Raw genomic sequence first — 15,330 nt, forward strand, 5'->3', positions numbered from 1 at the left:
TGACGGGGCCGGACTCCCCAGTACAGTCGCCTTTCTCTTCTGGCGCTCCTGCTGCGCTGTGTAGACACCCCATTTTGACCGGACCCAAGTTCGCTATGCTTGGGCGTGTAGACACCCCATTTTGCTCTGCCTTAAGAAATTAGGGTTTTTCCATCGGTTTTCCAATGTCCTTCCTTCCCGCGTCCGTTTGTTACATTTCTAAATATTTTTGGTCGTTTCCGTCATGTTTCGTATTTTTCCGTTGAGTATTGAGAAGGGTTATTCATAAGAATCCGAGCAAAAGAGAATGTGGGACCCGCTGGTGTGGGACCCGTTTGTGTGGGACCCGCTAGTGTGGGACCCGTTTGTGTGGGACCCGCTGATGTGGGACCCGCTTGTGCGGAACCCACAAAGTGGGACTCACCATTAGCATGACTTAACTTTCTCTACCATTTCCACTAACTTCATTTTTCCCTTTAAAATAACATCATTATCTCCATTACCATTATATATTCCATTATTCCCACCACCATTCCCACCATTACCATTATATATTCCATTATCCCCACCACCATTCCCACCATTACCATTATATATTCCATTATTCCCACCACCATTCCCACCATTACCATTATATATTCCATTATTCTCCACCACACCCACCATTCTCATTATTTATTTCCACCTCTCCACTAAGTTTTTCACTATATAAAGAGAGGTGATGAGAAGGAAAAGAAGGAGAGAAAAAAAAAAGGAGAGAAGGAAGAGGGAAAAAAAAAAGAAGAGAAAAAAAAAGAGGAGAAGGAAAAAAAAAAAAGAAGAGAGGGAGAGAAAATAAGAGAGAAAGAGAGAGAGGAAAATATAAAAACAAAGAAGGAAGCGGAGCGGATCGCACGTCGGCCGGATTTTTGGATTTCTTCGGCTCTTGGATTCGGCGAGGAACTCATCACAGGTAGGTACACTGTTTTCGGAATTTTTTAGAATTATTTGGTATATTTTCGGATTTTTGCATGATTTTTAACAAAGAAAACTAAAAGATATACTAAACAGATTCCACAAATAATGAAATTTCGTGGGAAAATAATATGATAATGATACATTCTACCATGAATTTGTGAGAATTTTTGGATTTTGTTTGGTATATTATTTTATGCATTCTTTGAAAATTATCAGATTTTGGGAGAATTGTTACTGATGTCAAATCACAGATACAATTCTCCAAATTTTTACAGTAGTCTTAAATTCTATACTTCTTGCTTCTGTAAAATTTTCAAGTGATTTTGATCTTGTTTCATATGAGCTGTAGTGTTAATTCATAATCTGGTTTGAAATTTAAAAAATCCGAAACTGATAGTAAATAGTTTTCTAAATTCATGGAAATCTTACAGCATGCTATTTTCACTTATATCTTACTAATGTAGAAATTTCATGGAATTTAGATTTCTATTTCTAGTAGTTTCTGTGTTATTTTTGTAATCTGGTCTTATTGTTGTTAAATCAAAATTAAATATGAGCTTAATGTACAAATCCACAAAATTCATCCCGTAAGCTGCATGGATACCCATCTTACTGCTGTAGAAATTTTGATTCATTTCGAATTCGTTTGCTACAGTTTCACTTGTAAAAACACTCATATGTTTAAAATTGATAAAATCCATTGAAAATCCGAAATTAATTGAAAATCATCTGAAAATTTCTAAAGAACCTTAAATCTCTGTCACATGTTAACTCATTAATCCATTGAAACAGAAATCTTAGGGTCTTTAGATTTCCCTCGAAAAATGGCCAGTGCATCCATAATCGTATCCCAATTGCAACCAATCTTTGACAATTTAGATATTTAAGCTATAACATGTTATTGGCTCCGAGGTTACTGTCCACGGAAATCCTGAGATCTGCCAGGCAATAAGATGCTATAACCTAAGTATTAAATTGCGCAAGGAAAGAGCGCACGATTCCCTCCCTTGGATGCCATTCTGGGCCGAAATTGGTGTACCCATAGGAGGCATGCTTTGCCTCATATAAAAGTCTTTGACTCATTTGTTTGTGTGATGTTGTTGTCAGTGAGTCTTTGACTTGTGTTTCCATCTCTTTTAGGGAGTCTTTGACTCGTCTATCCTTTAGTTGTTATCAGTGGAGTCTTTGACTCGTTTTTCCACCGCTATTAGAGAGTCATTGACTCATTTGCTCATTTGTACCCTTCTTTAATATTTTTAGTTAGGAGTTTCTCCTTTAGAGTTGTTGATTACTTCGCTTTAATTAGAGGCTAACTCAGTCTTATTAGAGCTTTGCTTGCTTGGGATCTTGGATCGTTTTCTCTCTTCTTGGGACGCTATCTTTCTTGTTATGGTTCGTCTCTTTGAGACGTTAGTTGTTTGTTCGGGGTTTCCCCTTTTGGATTTAGGGCTTTGCCCTAGTTTGTGGTTGTTCTTGCGTGTTCCCTTTAAGATTGAAAACATCTAAAGGTCCTGAGCATTGGAAAAGCTTTAAAATCCAAAAACATTAGAAATTTAAAACTCAAAAACATTTGAAAACTTTAAAAATATCAAAAACATTTGAAAATATAAAAAAACCTTAAAAAATCTGAAGTGTGAGTGTTTCTTTTAGAAGCGTAGTTTGAGAGTTCGTTTCGAACTACGTTGGCTTGATCCTCTTCCGAGGTACGTAGTGCAGCTTGGGATTTACATCCCAAGTCCAGCCAAACTTTTTTTGTAAATAAACGTTTTAAACTTTCTTCAAAAACCTTTAAAATCTTATTTTCAAAAGATCTTCTTCTAGAGTTAGGAGTTTCTCCTAGATAGAGAGTTTTAGAGTTAGGGTTTTTCTTTTGATAGGTTGTTTGATTGTTTGTTTGTTGTGTGCTTGTTTTTAGAGTTAGGGGTCTGTCCTAGAGTTATAGGAGCGCCTCCGTCCGGTCAGTCGGCGATCCATATCGCCGAGTGATGACTAGAGTATGATACGCTAGTCCACCCTTGGTTTTCCTTAAGAAATACAGCCTAGTCACACATAGGTTGTAAGAACCACCTGCATTAGTTTAGGGCTAATCTGCATTTAGTTAGGGCATATAGGGTGTCATAAAATCCACAATTCACTGAAATTTAAATAATCGTACAAGAAACTTTAATAACCGGTTCGGTCTTTTAGATCGAGTCTAGGATAGAAGTCTAGGTGTCTTAGGCATCCTAGCTTAGAATAGGCGCGGAGAACTACGTTGCCTTGATTCTCGTGGAGGCGGGGATACGTAGGCTTCTTTGGATGAATACCAGATCATCTGAGGACTCGGGCTAATCACTTTTAAAACTGTTGAAACAATCAAATCACTTAGGATTTTCCATGAAATTAGAATTTTAGGAGAACTTTCACTTAGATTGAATCCAAACCAATTAAGAAATCAAGATACACATTTAGGATTCACATTGAAATTAGATCATAGGATGCATGTCACATAGATAGCACATTAACAGAGAGTTGAATGAGCCATTAAAAATGAATTTAAAAGAGTTAACTTTTGGAATTGAAGACCGATTATCGGGCAGGAATGGTGCATGTGGTGGATAAATCCCCATACCTTCCATTCTTGTAACCAGGTAGCGAGTCTAGATTTCTGGTTAATTATGGGTCCTAGATCCCACATCTAGGTGGCGACTCTGTCAGTCTCTTTTGTGTGGAATTCGGATTGCCTTAATGATCCCAAGTTCACATAAAAGATGAATTAAAATTAATAATAAAAGGCACACGCCAATCGCGTGGGTACGAGAGACCAAGAGATAGTGCGTGGCGGCTCTCGCGCCACCACCCCTCTCGCGGGATCGGGTCCCACAGACTGGCGACTCTGCTGGGGACCACCTAACTTCATTACAATTCCAAAGGATAACTCATTTGAATCTATTTCAACTGGCTCATGAAAACTCTATCTCTTTTATGCTTGTTAGATTAGTTTGTATGCTTTATTTTCTCATCACATTTACTCAAACTTAATCTAACAAAACCTGAAGGCATCATAGATTGCGCGAACTTATTGCACACACTTACATCACTTTCATCTAAACCCCTGCATCTCACATGCACACACGTCCTATTTTAGGAACCCGGAGTGTTATCTAGCATGGTTGACTGGGATTTCATCACCTGGTGCCTCTGTGCTAGAGAAGCATTCCACCCTTAGCCTAGTACCTTTATGGTACGTAAACGGATCTCTTGTTCACGTACTGATACGCCGGACACTGGTACAGTATATCGAACATGGATTCGCGCTAAGGGAACTCTTGGCCTTACCCCTAGATTAACCCACACATGCATGTAGTATACGAACACATGTGCATCACGTGTGTGAGCCTAGTTTAGGATATCTTACCCAATTGTGTGTGTGAGCCTAGTTTAGGATATCCTACCCATTTGTGTCTAGATTAGGCCGTAGTCCATCTTTCAATGGCTACGATCGGTCCTAGGTACACAAACAAAGTCATGAGTCGAGATCCTCTCTCCACTCCGCTAGATTAGGGTTAGGGTTGATGCCTTCAGGTAACACTGATAAAATGTGCGAAAATTAAAAAACTTTTCCTTTGGGGTTAGGATGTAAATCCCATTCATTTCCAAAGATCTCATAGGATTAGTCATTCATGATCCATCTGTTGAAAGCAATCTTATGCTATCTCATCTCATCTTGATCTCATCTTGTTGTTGATATCCATCATTCAGATTTTAGATCTGGTCCTTGACCCGACTTTTGTCATTCTTATGGCCATGGTCTATTATCTGAGCCATTGATTGATCCATGTTTATCATATATCTTTTACCCCTGGATCATATCGAAATCATTGATGAAAAAGTTTGATCTCACCTGTATTCTTTGAGTGCATGATCGTTGCTGAGATCGAAACTTATTTTGATTAGGGATGTTTATCGTTCCTGACTCTTTCATTCCCAAAAGAAGAACGGTTATACCCAAAGAACACCTTAAGGAATAGATTGAGGATTCTTTCCAAATTAACATACCCGTTGATGTATTTCAAGATTACTCTTTTCTCTATTTGTTCAGAATCTTTATCTCATGATTATTGATCTAGTATGTTAACTTCCAATCAGGATTCTGAAAGATAGCAACCATCGCTTCAAAAAAGGGCACCCAAGCTAAACCTACCTGGTCTAGACCTACCTCAATATCTAGACTTGTTCGTCACTTTGATCCCACTGTGTCACCAACAGCACCTTTACCATCTTCACCAGAGTTGTCAGGTTCTTTTGAAGTCAACCAAATGGCTAATGATCCAGTGGACCCCATGATAACTATACAGGAAATGTTGAGAAATATGTGTCGAGATATAGCAGGGTTGAAAGATGAGGTGACTCATCTAAAAGACCAGAGTACTCAAAAGGTCTCTACTTCTAAAGATCCCGCCATTCAGCCTCCTCCGGCCACATCTCCTAACCTCACCAGACCAGTCATCTCTCCCGTAGAGATCGATCTAAAAGATGAGCAATATGCTGGGGAATACTTTGTCCCTCCGGTTAACAAGGAGAATGAGTTGTTCGATAAGTATGAGAAGATGGCTCGTGACATTGAGAGCATGAAGGTTCAAGCGTCCAAGGGATTCGATATTTCTGAATTTCTGATGTCCCCTAATGCCATATTCCCGCCTAAGTTCAAGGCACCAGACTATGACAAATATGATGGAACTGGGTGTCCGAGAAACCACGTCAGATGGTTCATCACTCTTTCCCAGCAGCATGGCTTAAGTCGAGAGCAGATGGCTCATTTGTTTCCTATGTCTCTTATAGGGGTAGCCAAAAGATGGTTTTTGAGGTTGAAACCAGAAGAGATTAGGACATTAGAAGAAATCTCTAACCGATTCGTAGAACAATTCTCCATGGAGGAAGGGATCGAGGTCACTAAAAGAGATCTGAAGCTGTTGAAGCAGAATCCTCAGGAGACATTCACATCTTTCATTAGGCGCTGGAGGCGCAAGTCTGCCCAACTGAGCCATAGAATGTCAGAGGAAGACCAGATAAAGTTGGTCCTCAAGAGCTTGTCCCCGCAGTACTTTCACTTCATGGCGCCGCAGCACTATCAGAATTTCGATCATTTGATTAAGACCGGCACCCAGATCGAGGATGCTATTGCTAAGGGCCTCCGAGCCAAAACGCTATCTGATGTCCGAGAGGGGAAGAGGCCTATGATCCAACCGAAGGAAGTACAAGCAGTCAGTTATACCAGACCAGTGGCCAAGCCTGTTGATGAAGTTGTTAGACCAATGGTGACGAAGCAGTTCAGGCAGTTTGACCCATTACCATTTCCACTGCCCATGATACTTAAGAAGTTGATCAGAGACAAGAAGATCAGACTTCCGGATGTCAAACCTGTACCTAATCCGCTGCCCGGAAACTGGAGAAGGGATCAATACTGTGAATATCACAGGGGCCCGGGACACATGACTGAGAACTGTTTGGCCTTGAAGCACGCGATTCAGAACATGATCGATAAAGATGAGCTTGCAGTTGAAAGGCCGAATATCACTCAGAATCCTCTCCCCAACCACCGTGCTGTTGCTCCTCCCACTACAAACGCTATCTTTGTAGATGAGCCCATCCTTGATCCCTCTGCTCTCATTTGCGCTATTACATCTGATAAAACATATGTTTTGAACTTTGACGATGAAGAGCTCAGAGAATTCAGAGAAAAAGAACCTTATGTGCTGTCGTTTGACGATGCTGAACTCGCTGAGTCATCTTCAGCCCAGTCATATGCGCTTCAGAATGTTGGTCTGGAAGAAGCAAAGGAAGCCACCTATGTTCTAAGGATGGAGGACTTTGAAGAGGATGTCAGTAATGCACCTTATGTTTTCAGAACGGACGAAGACGAACTGCTATTGCTGGATGATCAGTGTAACGAGATGCGTCACATGACCCGAGGTGGGCGAGTGTTCAAACCACCAGAATTGAGTGTAGAAAACCCGGCAGGGGTTGCAAGAAACTCAGAAAATCAGAGGCAGAATAAAGTGAGCGCAGACGAAGAAGATGAGAGCCTGTTAAAGCAGCTGAAGAAGACTCAGGCTAATATCTCGGTATGGGGTTTACTAATGGCCTCATCGAAGCACAGAAAGCTAGTCCTTCAAGAGCTTAATGCAGCACAAGTTTCTGTTAATACCTCACCTGACGAGCTTGTCAGTCTCGTAGCCATGGCCAGAGCTGCGAAAACATTGTCATTCGCTGATGACGATTTACCTCCTGAGGGCCGAGACCATACTAAGCCTCTTAAAATCACAGTCTTCTGTAACAAGAAGAAGGTGCCAGAGGTGTTGGTTGACAACGGCTCTGCACTGAATGTTTGCCCATTAAGCACCGCAGCAACCCTGGGGTTCAGTCCTGAGAATTTTATTCCATCCGAGCAGGGTATTCTAGCATATGATGGCACTCGCCGAGATGTAATCGGGACTTTGGTCACTGAGATACAGATTGGCGGAGAAGACTTTGAGGTAGAATTTCAAGTCTTAGATATTAAGGCTTCATTCTTACTGTTGCTTGGCCGTCCTTGGATGCACAAGGTCGGGGTTGTTCCGTCTACTCTCCACCAAAAACTGAAGTTCATTCGCAGGAACAGAGTGATAACAGTAAAGGGGGATCCTGATCTCGAGATAGGGCAGATCACTCCGGACATAACTGGGGAAAGATCCAAAGATGTCAATTTGACGGGGTTTTCACTAGAGGTAACTACGATCACTTTCAAAGAGGCTTTGAATGAGGAAATTTGTTTCCTGACCAGTACGAATTCGAATGTCATCAGAATGATTCGCCGACAGGGCTATATGCCAGGCGCCGGGTTAGGCAAATATCATCAAGGTTTGACCGAGTTTCCTGTGTTCAAAACATTCAATGGTTTGTTCGGACTGGGTTACAAGCCTACAAAGAAGGAAATTGTAGAGATGAAGCAGTTGATGCTGAAATGGGCAGAAAACCGTCGTCGGGGCTTGGGGCTACCAATGGCACCCATTGATTTGAAAATGAACGGTCGATTCCGAAAAGAAGGCGCAGCCTTTCCTTTCTGTGGCTTTGCAGAGTTTTGGTTGGATGAGAGCACAGGTCAGATGCTTCCGGGGTTTGAGATTTTCTTCGATCTTGAGCTAGAAGATGAGCCAGTGGGTATGCAGATTGTAGAGACAGAGTCTGAGGCTGATTGGACAGAGCACATAGAGCCGAGTCTTCTGAATTCACTTTTCCAAGAAGGGTCACAGACTGTGGCCGTGATTGGCAGGAGCCCGCTGATACTTGACCCAACTCGTCTTATCACCCCGGCTGAGGAACCTCTGACTAACTGGACTTCTCAAGTCCTACCCCAGGTTATTTTCCAGTACAAACGAATCCCTTCAGAAGAGTCAGTCGTCCATAAATACGTGTCAGTCTCCGGGTTTGATTCAGAGTCTATATCTTCTAATGAGTCTTTTGATGCAGGTACCATAGAGGACCATTCACCTGAGATCGGCGACGTTTCTTCCTTTTCAAGCGAGATTGAGTTGGAGTCTGTTCATAATAAAGCATCTGTTGCTGTTTCCTTTTATAGTTCTGAGTCAGTTGACGCAGGTGTCAACATTTCCATCGAGTCTGTAAAAATGAGTCCAAAGTTCATTGTACCCCCCGATGAGGGTAATTCGTCTGTTGATGTATATGATTCAAATTCCAATGAAATGAAGGATTCTTCTTTTGAGTACATTCCTGTCTCTATTTCATCTGCTGAATCTGCTATAAAATCTGATAATCTTAATAATAACAATCAAGACTCCCCCTCTGATGAGGATGCCGACAAAACTCCCCCTGAAATCAGACATATGATCCAACAGGAGGAGAGTCGCCGAGCAAAACCACTTGATGAGGAAGTTGAAACTGTGAATATTGGTGATGAAACCTCAATTAAGGAAATAAAGATTGGCAAAACTTTATCCCCTGAAGAACGCGAGGAATTGATCACCCTGCTTAAAGAGTTCAAAGAAGTTTTTGCTTGGTCTTACGATGATATGCCAGGATTAAGTGAGGAAATCGTCCAGCACAGATTACCCTTAATCCTTGGTGCTAAGCCAAAGAAGCAAAAACTCCGAAAGCTCAAAACAGAATGGGAGTTGAAAGTCTATGAAGAAGTGAAGAAATTGTTAGAAGTAAAATTCATCCAGGTGGTGGAATATCCTGAATGGCTCGCTAACATAGTACCGGTGCCCAAAAAGGACGGGAAAGTCAGAATGTGTGTTGATTTTAGAGATTTAAATAAAGCAAGTCCTAAAGATGACTTTCCTCTTCCAAGCATTGATCTCCTGGTGGATAACACTGCTGGGCATGCTCTTTTATCCTTTATGGATGGATTCTCAGGGTACAATCAGATTAAAATGGCACCTGAAGACATGTTGAAGACAGCGTTCATCACTCAGTGGGGTACATATTGCTACAGAGTGATGCCGTTTGGCTTGAAAAATGCTGGTGCTACATATCAGAGAGCCGCCACGACTCTTCTTCATGATATGATTCACAAAGAGGTTGAAGTTTACGTTGATGACATGATCGTAAAGGGGAAGACTCGGCCTGAGCACACTGTTGCCCTGAGAAAGTTTTTTGAGCGGATCAGGAAGTATCAGCTTCGTCTGAACCCGAGTAAATGTGTATTTGGCGTTACGTCAGGGAAACTCTTGGGGTTTATGGTCAGCGAAAGAGGGATCGAAGTGGACCCGCAAAAGATCAAGGCGATTCAAGAAATGCAGCCGCCGACGACAGAAAGGCAGATCCGAGGTTTCCTTGGCAAAGTTCAGTATCTGAGACGGTTCATAGCACATCTGACGATGACGTGTGAACCCATTTTCAAGCTTCTGAAGAAGAATTCCTCGAAGAAGTGGAATGAAGAGTGTCAGGAGGCTTTTGAAAAGGTTAAGCAATGCCTATCCTTGCCCCCTGTTCTTTCACCAGTTATTCCAGGCCAGCCGTTGCTGTTGTACTTATCTATCACGGATACAGCGATGGGTTGCATGCTTGCTCAGCAGGATCTTGAGTCTAAGAAAGAAAGACCCATTTACTACATCAGCAAGAAGATGCTAGAGTATGAATTAAAATACACTGTTTTGGAGAAGACTTGTCTCGCATTAGTTTGGGCAACCCAGAGGCTTAGACATTATTTGCTTTCAAACAAGGTTCTTCTGCTTTCACGAATGGACCCTCTAAAGTACTTGTTTGAGAAACCTGCCCTTACAGGAAGGACTGCAAGGTGGTTATTGTTATTGTCTGAGTTCGACATCAGTTATGTCACTCAGAAATCAGTTAAGGGGCGGGTTATAGCTGAACAATTGGCCGATGCTCCAGTTGAGGAGAATGCTGTTCTAAGAGCCGAATTCCCTGATGAAGAAATTATGGATATCGAAGAAGAAGAGGTTCTCAGTACCAAGTGGTTAATGTACTTTGATGGAGCCGTAAACAGTCGTGGGCAAGGAGTAGGTGCAGTCTTGGTCTCTCCGAAGAAAGAATACATTCCTATCTCCATCAAGTTGCAGTTCGAGTGCACCAACAACATGGCAGAGTACGAAGCCTGTATTGCCGGACTTGAAGCAGCCTTAGCATTGCAGATTCAAGATATTGATGTGTTCGGGGATTCCATCCTGATCATTTACCAGATTAATGGGCAATGGAAAACTCGAGAAGATAGATTGATCCCTTATAATATGTATTTGGAATCTCTAGTCCAAAAATTCAAGAGCGTCACATTTACTCACTTATCAAGGACCAGAAATCATTTTGCTGATGCTTTGGCCACTTTGGCCTCGATGTTAGATATCTCCGCTACAATGGAAGTTCAACCGTTAGCCATCAGACTGCAATGGGCCCCTGCGCACGTAAATGCTATAGAGATTTCAGCTAGATGTCCAGATGGGAAGCCTTGGTACACAGATATCAGAAACCTCATTTCAGGCAAGGGTCATCCTCCGGAAGCTTCAAGCAAGGAAAGGAAAACTCTCCAGAAGTTATCTGCGAATTTCATCATTTGCGGTGAAGAGCTATATAGAAGGTCATTTGATGGCATACAACTCCTTTGTGTTGATGAAGATAAAGCTGCAGAACTTATTGAGCAGACTCATGAGGGTGTTTGTGGACCTCATATGAACGGGAAGATGCTATCTAGAAAGATCCTTAGACTTGGATTCTATTGGCCTACAATGGAAACAGACTGCTTCGCATTTGTAAGAAAATGCCATAAGTGTCAAGTCTATGCGAATCTTATTCATGTTCCTCCTTCGGAGTTGCACTCCCTGACTTCGCCGTGGCCGTTTTCGGTATGGGGAATAGACATCATTGGGAAGATTTATCCGAGATCCTCGAGCGGACATGAGTACATTCTGGTGGCTATTGATTATTTCACAAAGTGGATAGAGGCTGCATCTTATGCTTCCATCACTTCGAACACAGTTGCGAAGTTCATCCGTACCAATATAATTTGCAGATACGGAGTACCTCACGAGTTGATTTCAGATAATGGATCACATTTCAAGAAAGAAGTGTTACACCTGTGTGAAGAGTTCAGGATAAGGCATCACAAGTCGTCTCCTTACAGGCCGCAGACGAATGGGGCCGTTGAAGCAGCAAATAAGAACATCAAAGTCATTATCAGTAAGATGACTGAGACATATAAGGACTGGTCGAACAAACTTCCTTATGCCTTATGGGCTTATAGAACATCGATCAGGTCTTCAACAGGCGTGACTCCGTATTCTTTGGTGTACGGAATGGAGGCTGTTCTCCCTGTTGAGTTAAGAATCCCCTCTTTGAGAGTGATGGTGGAGGCCGATCTGCCAGAGTCAGAATGGGCGAAGGCCAGACACAATGAGCTACAGATGATAGATGAGAAGAGGCTGAGAGCCTTATATCATATCCAAGGATATCAGAGACGGATTGAGAGAGCTTTCAATAAGAAGGTTCGTGTCCGAGATTTGAAGCCTGGAGATCTTGTATTGAAGTCCTACAGGGCACCGGTATTTGACCCAAGAGGAAAGTTCAGGCCAAACTGGTCTGGTCCTTACATTGTTGATGAAGTCCTGCCTGGAAAAGCCGTAAGACTGCTCAATGAAAATGGAGAAAAATTAAATGAACCTACAAACCTGGATCAATTAAAAAAATATTATGCTTAAGTACACCAGGAGGCCATCCTTGGACGATTTGAGCTTCAAGCCAATACCCAAATGTTTTAAACTATTTGCAAACCCGTTGGGCCTAGAAAAAAATGAATAATGAAACCCCTTTCCGCTAAAAGAACCTGTGAGCCAAAAGCAAAATCAAAATTTCTTTGTTAAACTTAAACCAGGGGCATCTTTTATGACTTTCGTCATAAAAGATTTTAAACCCGAACTACGCGTGACCTGATTCCCAATTTCTTTAAGGATACGTAGGCAGTCTGGAGGATCCAGATTCGGTCCAGATACATGCAAACATACCAAAGTCTAACCGGTTTGAACCTAAGCCCACCCGAAAGTCCTTCTGGTGTACTCAGGCCCAAGTTTGTAGAGAAACAGAAAGAAAGAAAAATGATGGAGTCTTAGACCCGCTAGACTGAAAACCCGCAAGGGCGGTCTAGGCAAAAGTTAGGGTCATTCACCCGCTAAGCTGAAAACCCGAAAGGGCGGCTTAGGCAAAAATCAGGGTGCTGAGCCTGCTGGATGGAAAATCTGCAAGGGCAGACAGTCCAGGCAAAAATTAAGGCATATGGTCCGCCGAATCGAAAACCTGAAAAGGCGATTTGGTCATGGCAGTGACTTCATGGAGAGAGGACAAGGCTTTAAAAAGCCAGCTAAACTTTCGATTTTCTCTGGCACCTTCTCAAAGTCTAAGTAAGCACCATCAAGACTTCTTTTGGTACTCTTTGAGCCAGAGAAGTTGAAATCGAGCAATCTGAAGGGAGGATAACCATGGCAGAAATCCTGAAAAGAGGGTTGAAACACCTTTAAACACGGTATTCAAAAGACTCTAAGAGAGTGGCTTTTACCATTTTTTTTGTTTAAAAAAAAAAAAAAAAAAAAAAAAAAAACCCTATCAGACTAAGAAGCAGATTTCAGTCTATCTTGGTATTTGAGTCAGGTGTCCGTCAATGTCCTCGTTCGTTGTTTGTCAAAGTCTTTCCTTTGTCAAGTCGAGTTCAATTCTTCAGAGTCCTGTTCCTCCCCAAGCCGGGGTGGCAAAAAAAAAAAAAAAAAAAGAGAGAGGAGGGAAAGCAGAACTCTCAGAGAAGCAGAGAATTTATGGCCCCTGTGAACAAGTGCAAAGCAGAGCAATTCAGAGGTTGATAGGCTTTCAGCCCAATTCCAGCATTAGCAGATGGTAGTGATGAAGCAGGATTTTGAGCAGAACCATGTTCTTGTATTTTTAAGAGCCTTATAAGCCCAAGTGTTCATCAGAAAAGTTTGTAACCCCAAGTGTACATTAATGAAAGCCTTTGGCCCATTTTTCTTGTGTTGCTCTCCAAATGAATTTTGTTATGGAAGTAATCATACTAGGGGCATCTTTTATGACTCACGTCATAAAAGATGTCAAATACACATTGATATTTGAAATGGACATTCTCCTCAAATAGAGACTAGAGAGTTTGAACACGCTCTTTTTGTTCAAGCTCTCCTGTCGAGTATTTGGCTCGTGTTGCTTTGGTAAAGCTTCAATCTCTAAAAATAAAAAATAAAATAAAAATAATAAAAAATAATAATAATAAGAATGACTCTTTGAGTGTGACATTTGGGACTTTTTAAGTGTCCGCAGTGTGTCCCTACCTAACAAGTTGGGAGTCAGGCATACCTGCGAGGGGGTTTGTATGGATCCGTGTTGCATGACGGGCATACAAATCTGGATTTATATGGAACCGTGTTACACCACGGGCATATAAATCTGGGGTCTTATGAGATAATTTAGCAATTCCTTTGTTGATGTGAGACTCTTTGAGTAGTTAAGACCCTTCGAGTGTTACAGACTCTTCGGGTAGTTGAGACTCTTTGAGTATAAATGTTTTGTGTTGATTTGAGACTCTTTGAGTAGTTGAGACCCTTCGAGTGTTACAGACTCTTCGGGTAGTTGAGACTCTTTGAGTATTAAATGTTTTGTGTTGATTTGAGACTCTTTGAGTAGTTGAGACCCTTCGAGTGTTACAGACTCTTCGGGTAATTGAGACTCTTTGAGTATAAATGTTTGGTGTTGATTTGAGACTCTTTGAGTAGTTGAGACCCTTCGAGTGTTACAGATTCTTCGGGTAGTTGAGACTCTTTGAGTATAAATGTTTTGTGTTGATTTGAGACTCTTTGAGTAATTGAGACCCTTCGAGTGTTGCAGACTCTTCGGGTAATTGAGACTCTTTGAGTATAAATGTTTGGTGTTGATTTGAGACTCTTTGAGTAATTGAGACCCTTCGAGTGTTACAGATTCTTCGGGTAGTTGAGACTCTTTGAGTATAAATGTTTTGTGTTGATTTGAGACTCTTTGAGTAGTTGAGACCCTTCGAGTGTTGCAGACTCTTCGGGTAGTTGAGGCTCTTTGAGTATAAATGTGTTTTGTGTTGATTTGAGACTCTTTGAGTAGTTGAGACCCTTCGAGTGTTGCAGACTCTTCGGGTAGTTGAGGCTCTTTGAGTATAAATGTGTTTTGTGTTGATTTGAGACTCTTTGAGTAGTTGAGACCCTTCGAGTGTTGCAGACTCTTCGAGTAGTTGAGACTCTTTGAGTATAAATGTTTTGTGTTGATTTGAGACTCTTTGAGTAGTTGAGACCCTTCGAGTGTTACAGACTCTTCGGGTAGTTGAGACTCTTTGAGTATAAATGTTTCGCGTTAATTTGAGACTCTTTGAGTAGTTAAGGCCCTTTGAGTATTACAGACTCTTCGGGTAGTTGAGGCTCTTTGAGTATAAAGATTTCTGTGTGTTTGAAGCTCTCTGAGTGATTGATTTGAGACTCTATGAGTGTTACATACTCTTTGAGTAATTTGATTTGATATTCTTTGAAGGGTTGATTTACGTCTGCATCGATAGTGGTCTGCTTTCTTTGAGGTAATTTCATTGGGTTCGTTTTCTTAAAAGCTTTGTTATAAAAGAGTATGTTTGTGTTTGCTTTAATAGAGTCTTTGCGTATTGATTTAAATAGTTGAGTTGTGAGTATTAGAGAGAAGCCATCTCACTGAGATGTCATGATTGCCGAGTTATGGGTCGGTGAGAGGTTATCTCCCATTTGCTTGTTGTTTATGAGTCTCTTAATGTTACTTTGTTGTGTGCCCTTGTGAATACCATCCTTAGAACCCGAAAACCCAAAAAATTGCTTTGCTTTCGGGTCAGCCAAAATGTGTCGTCTGTTCAGCTTTGCCATTCGC

The 15,330-nt window shown here is 41.5% G+C and overlaps 1 protein-coding gene across 1 annotated transcript; it reads left to right on the forward strand.

Moving 5' to 3' along the window:
• Positions 1 to 362: 362 nt before the first annotated feature.
• LOC143848390 (uncharacterized) lies at positions 363 to 13,995 on the forward strand. The gene is made up of 2 exons (XM_077357328.1): positions 363 to 931; positions 5,065 to 13,995. Exon 2 carries the CDS (start codon positions 5,235 to 5,237, stop codon positions 12,123 to 12,125), a length of 6,891 nt encoding a protein of 2,296 aa, XP_077213443.1. The 5' UTR covers positions 363 to 931; positions 5,065 to 5,234; the 3' UTR covers positions 12,126 to 13,995.
• Positions 13,996 to 15,330: the final 1,335 nt, after the last annotated feature.

Source organism: Tasmannia lanceolata, unplaced genomic scaffold (genome assembly GCF_043159265.1).
Source record: "Tasmannia lanceolata isolate RefF3 unplaced genomic scaffold, GAP_Taslan_0.1 ptg000016l, whole genome shotgun sequence".
In the NCBI taxonomy this organism is placed as follows: domain Eukaryota; kingdom Viridiplantae; phylum Streptophyta; class Magnoliopsida; order Canellales; family Winteraceae; genus Tasmannia; species Tasmannia lanceolata.

Coding starts and splice junctions, on each gene's coding strand:
- LOC143848390 (XM_077357328.1), top strand. CDS start 5,235: ATGGCTAATGATCCAGTGGACCCCATGATAACTATACAGGAAATGTTG.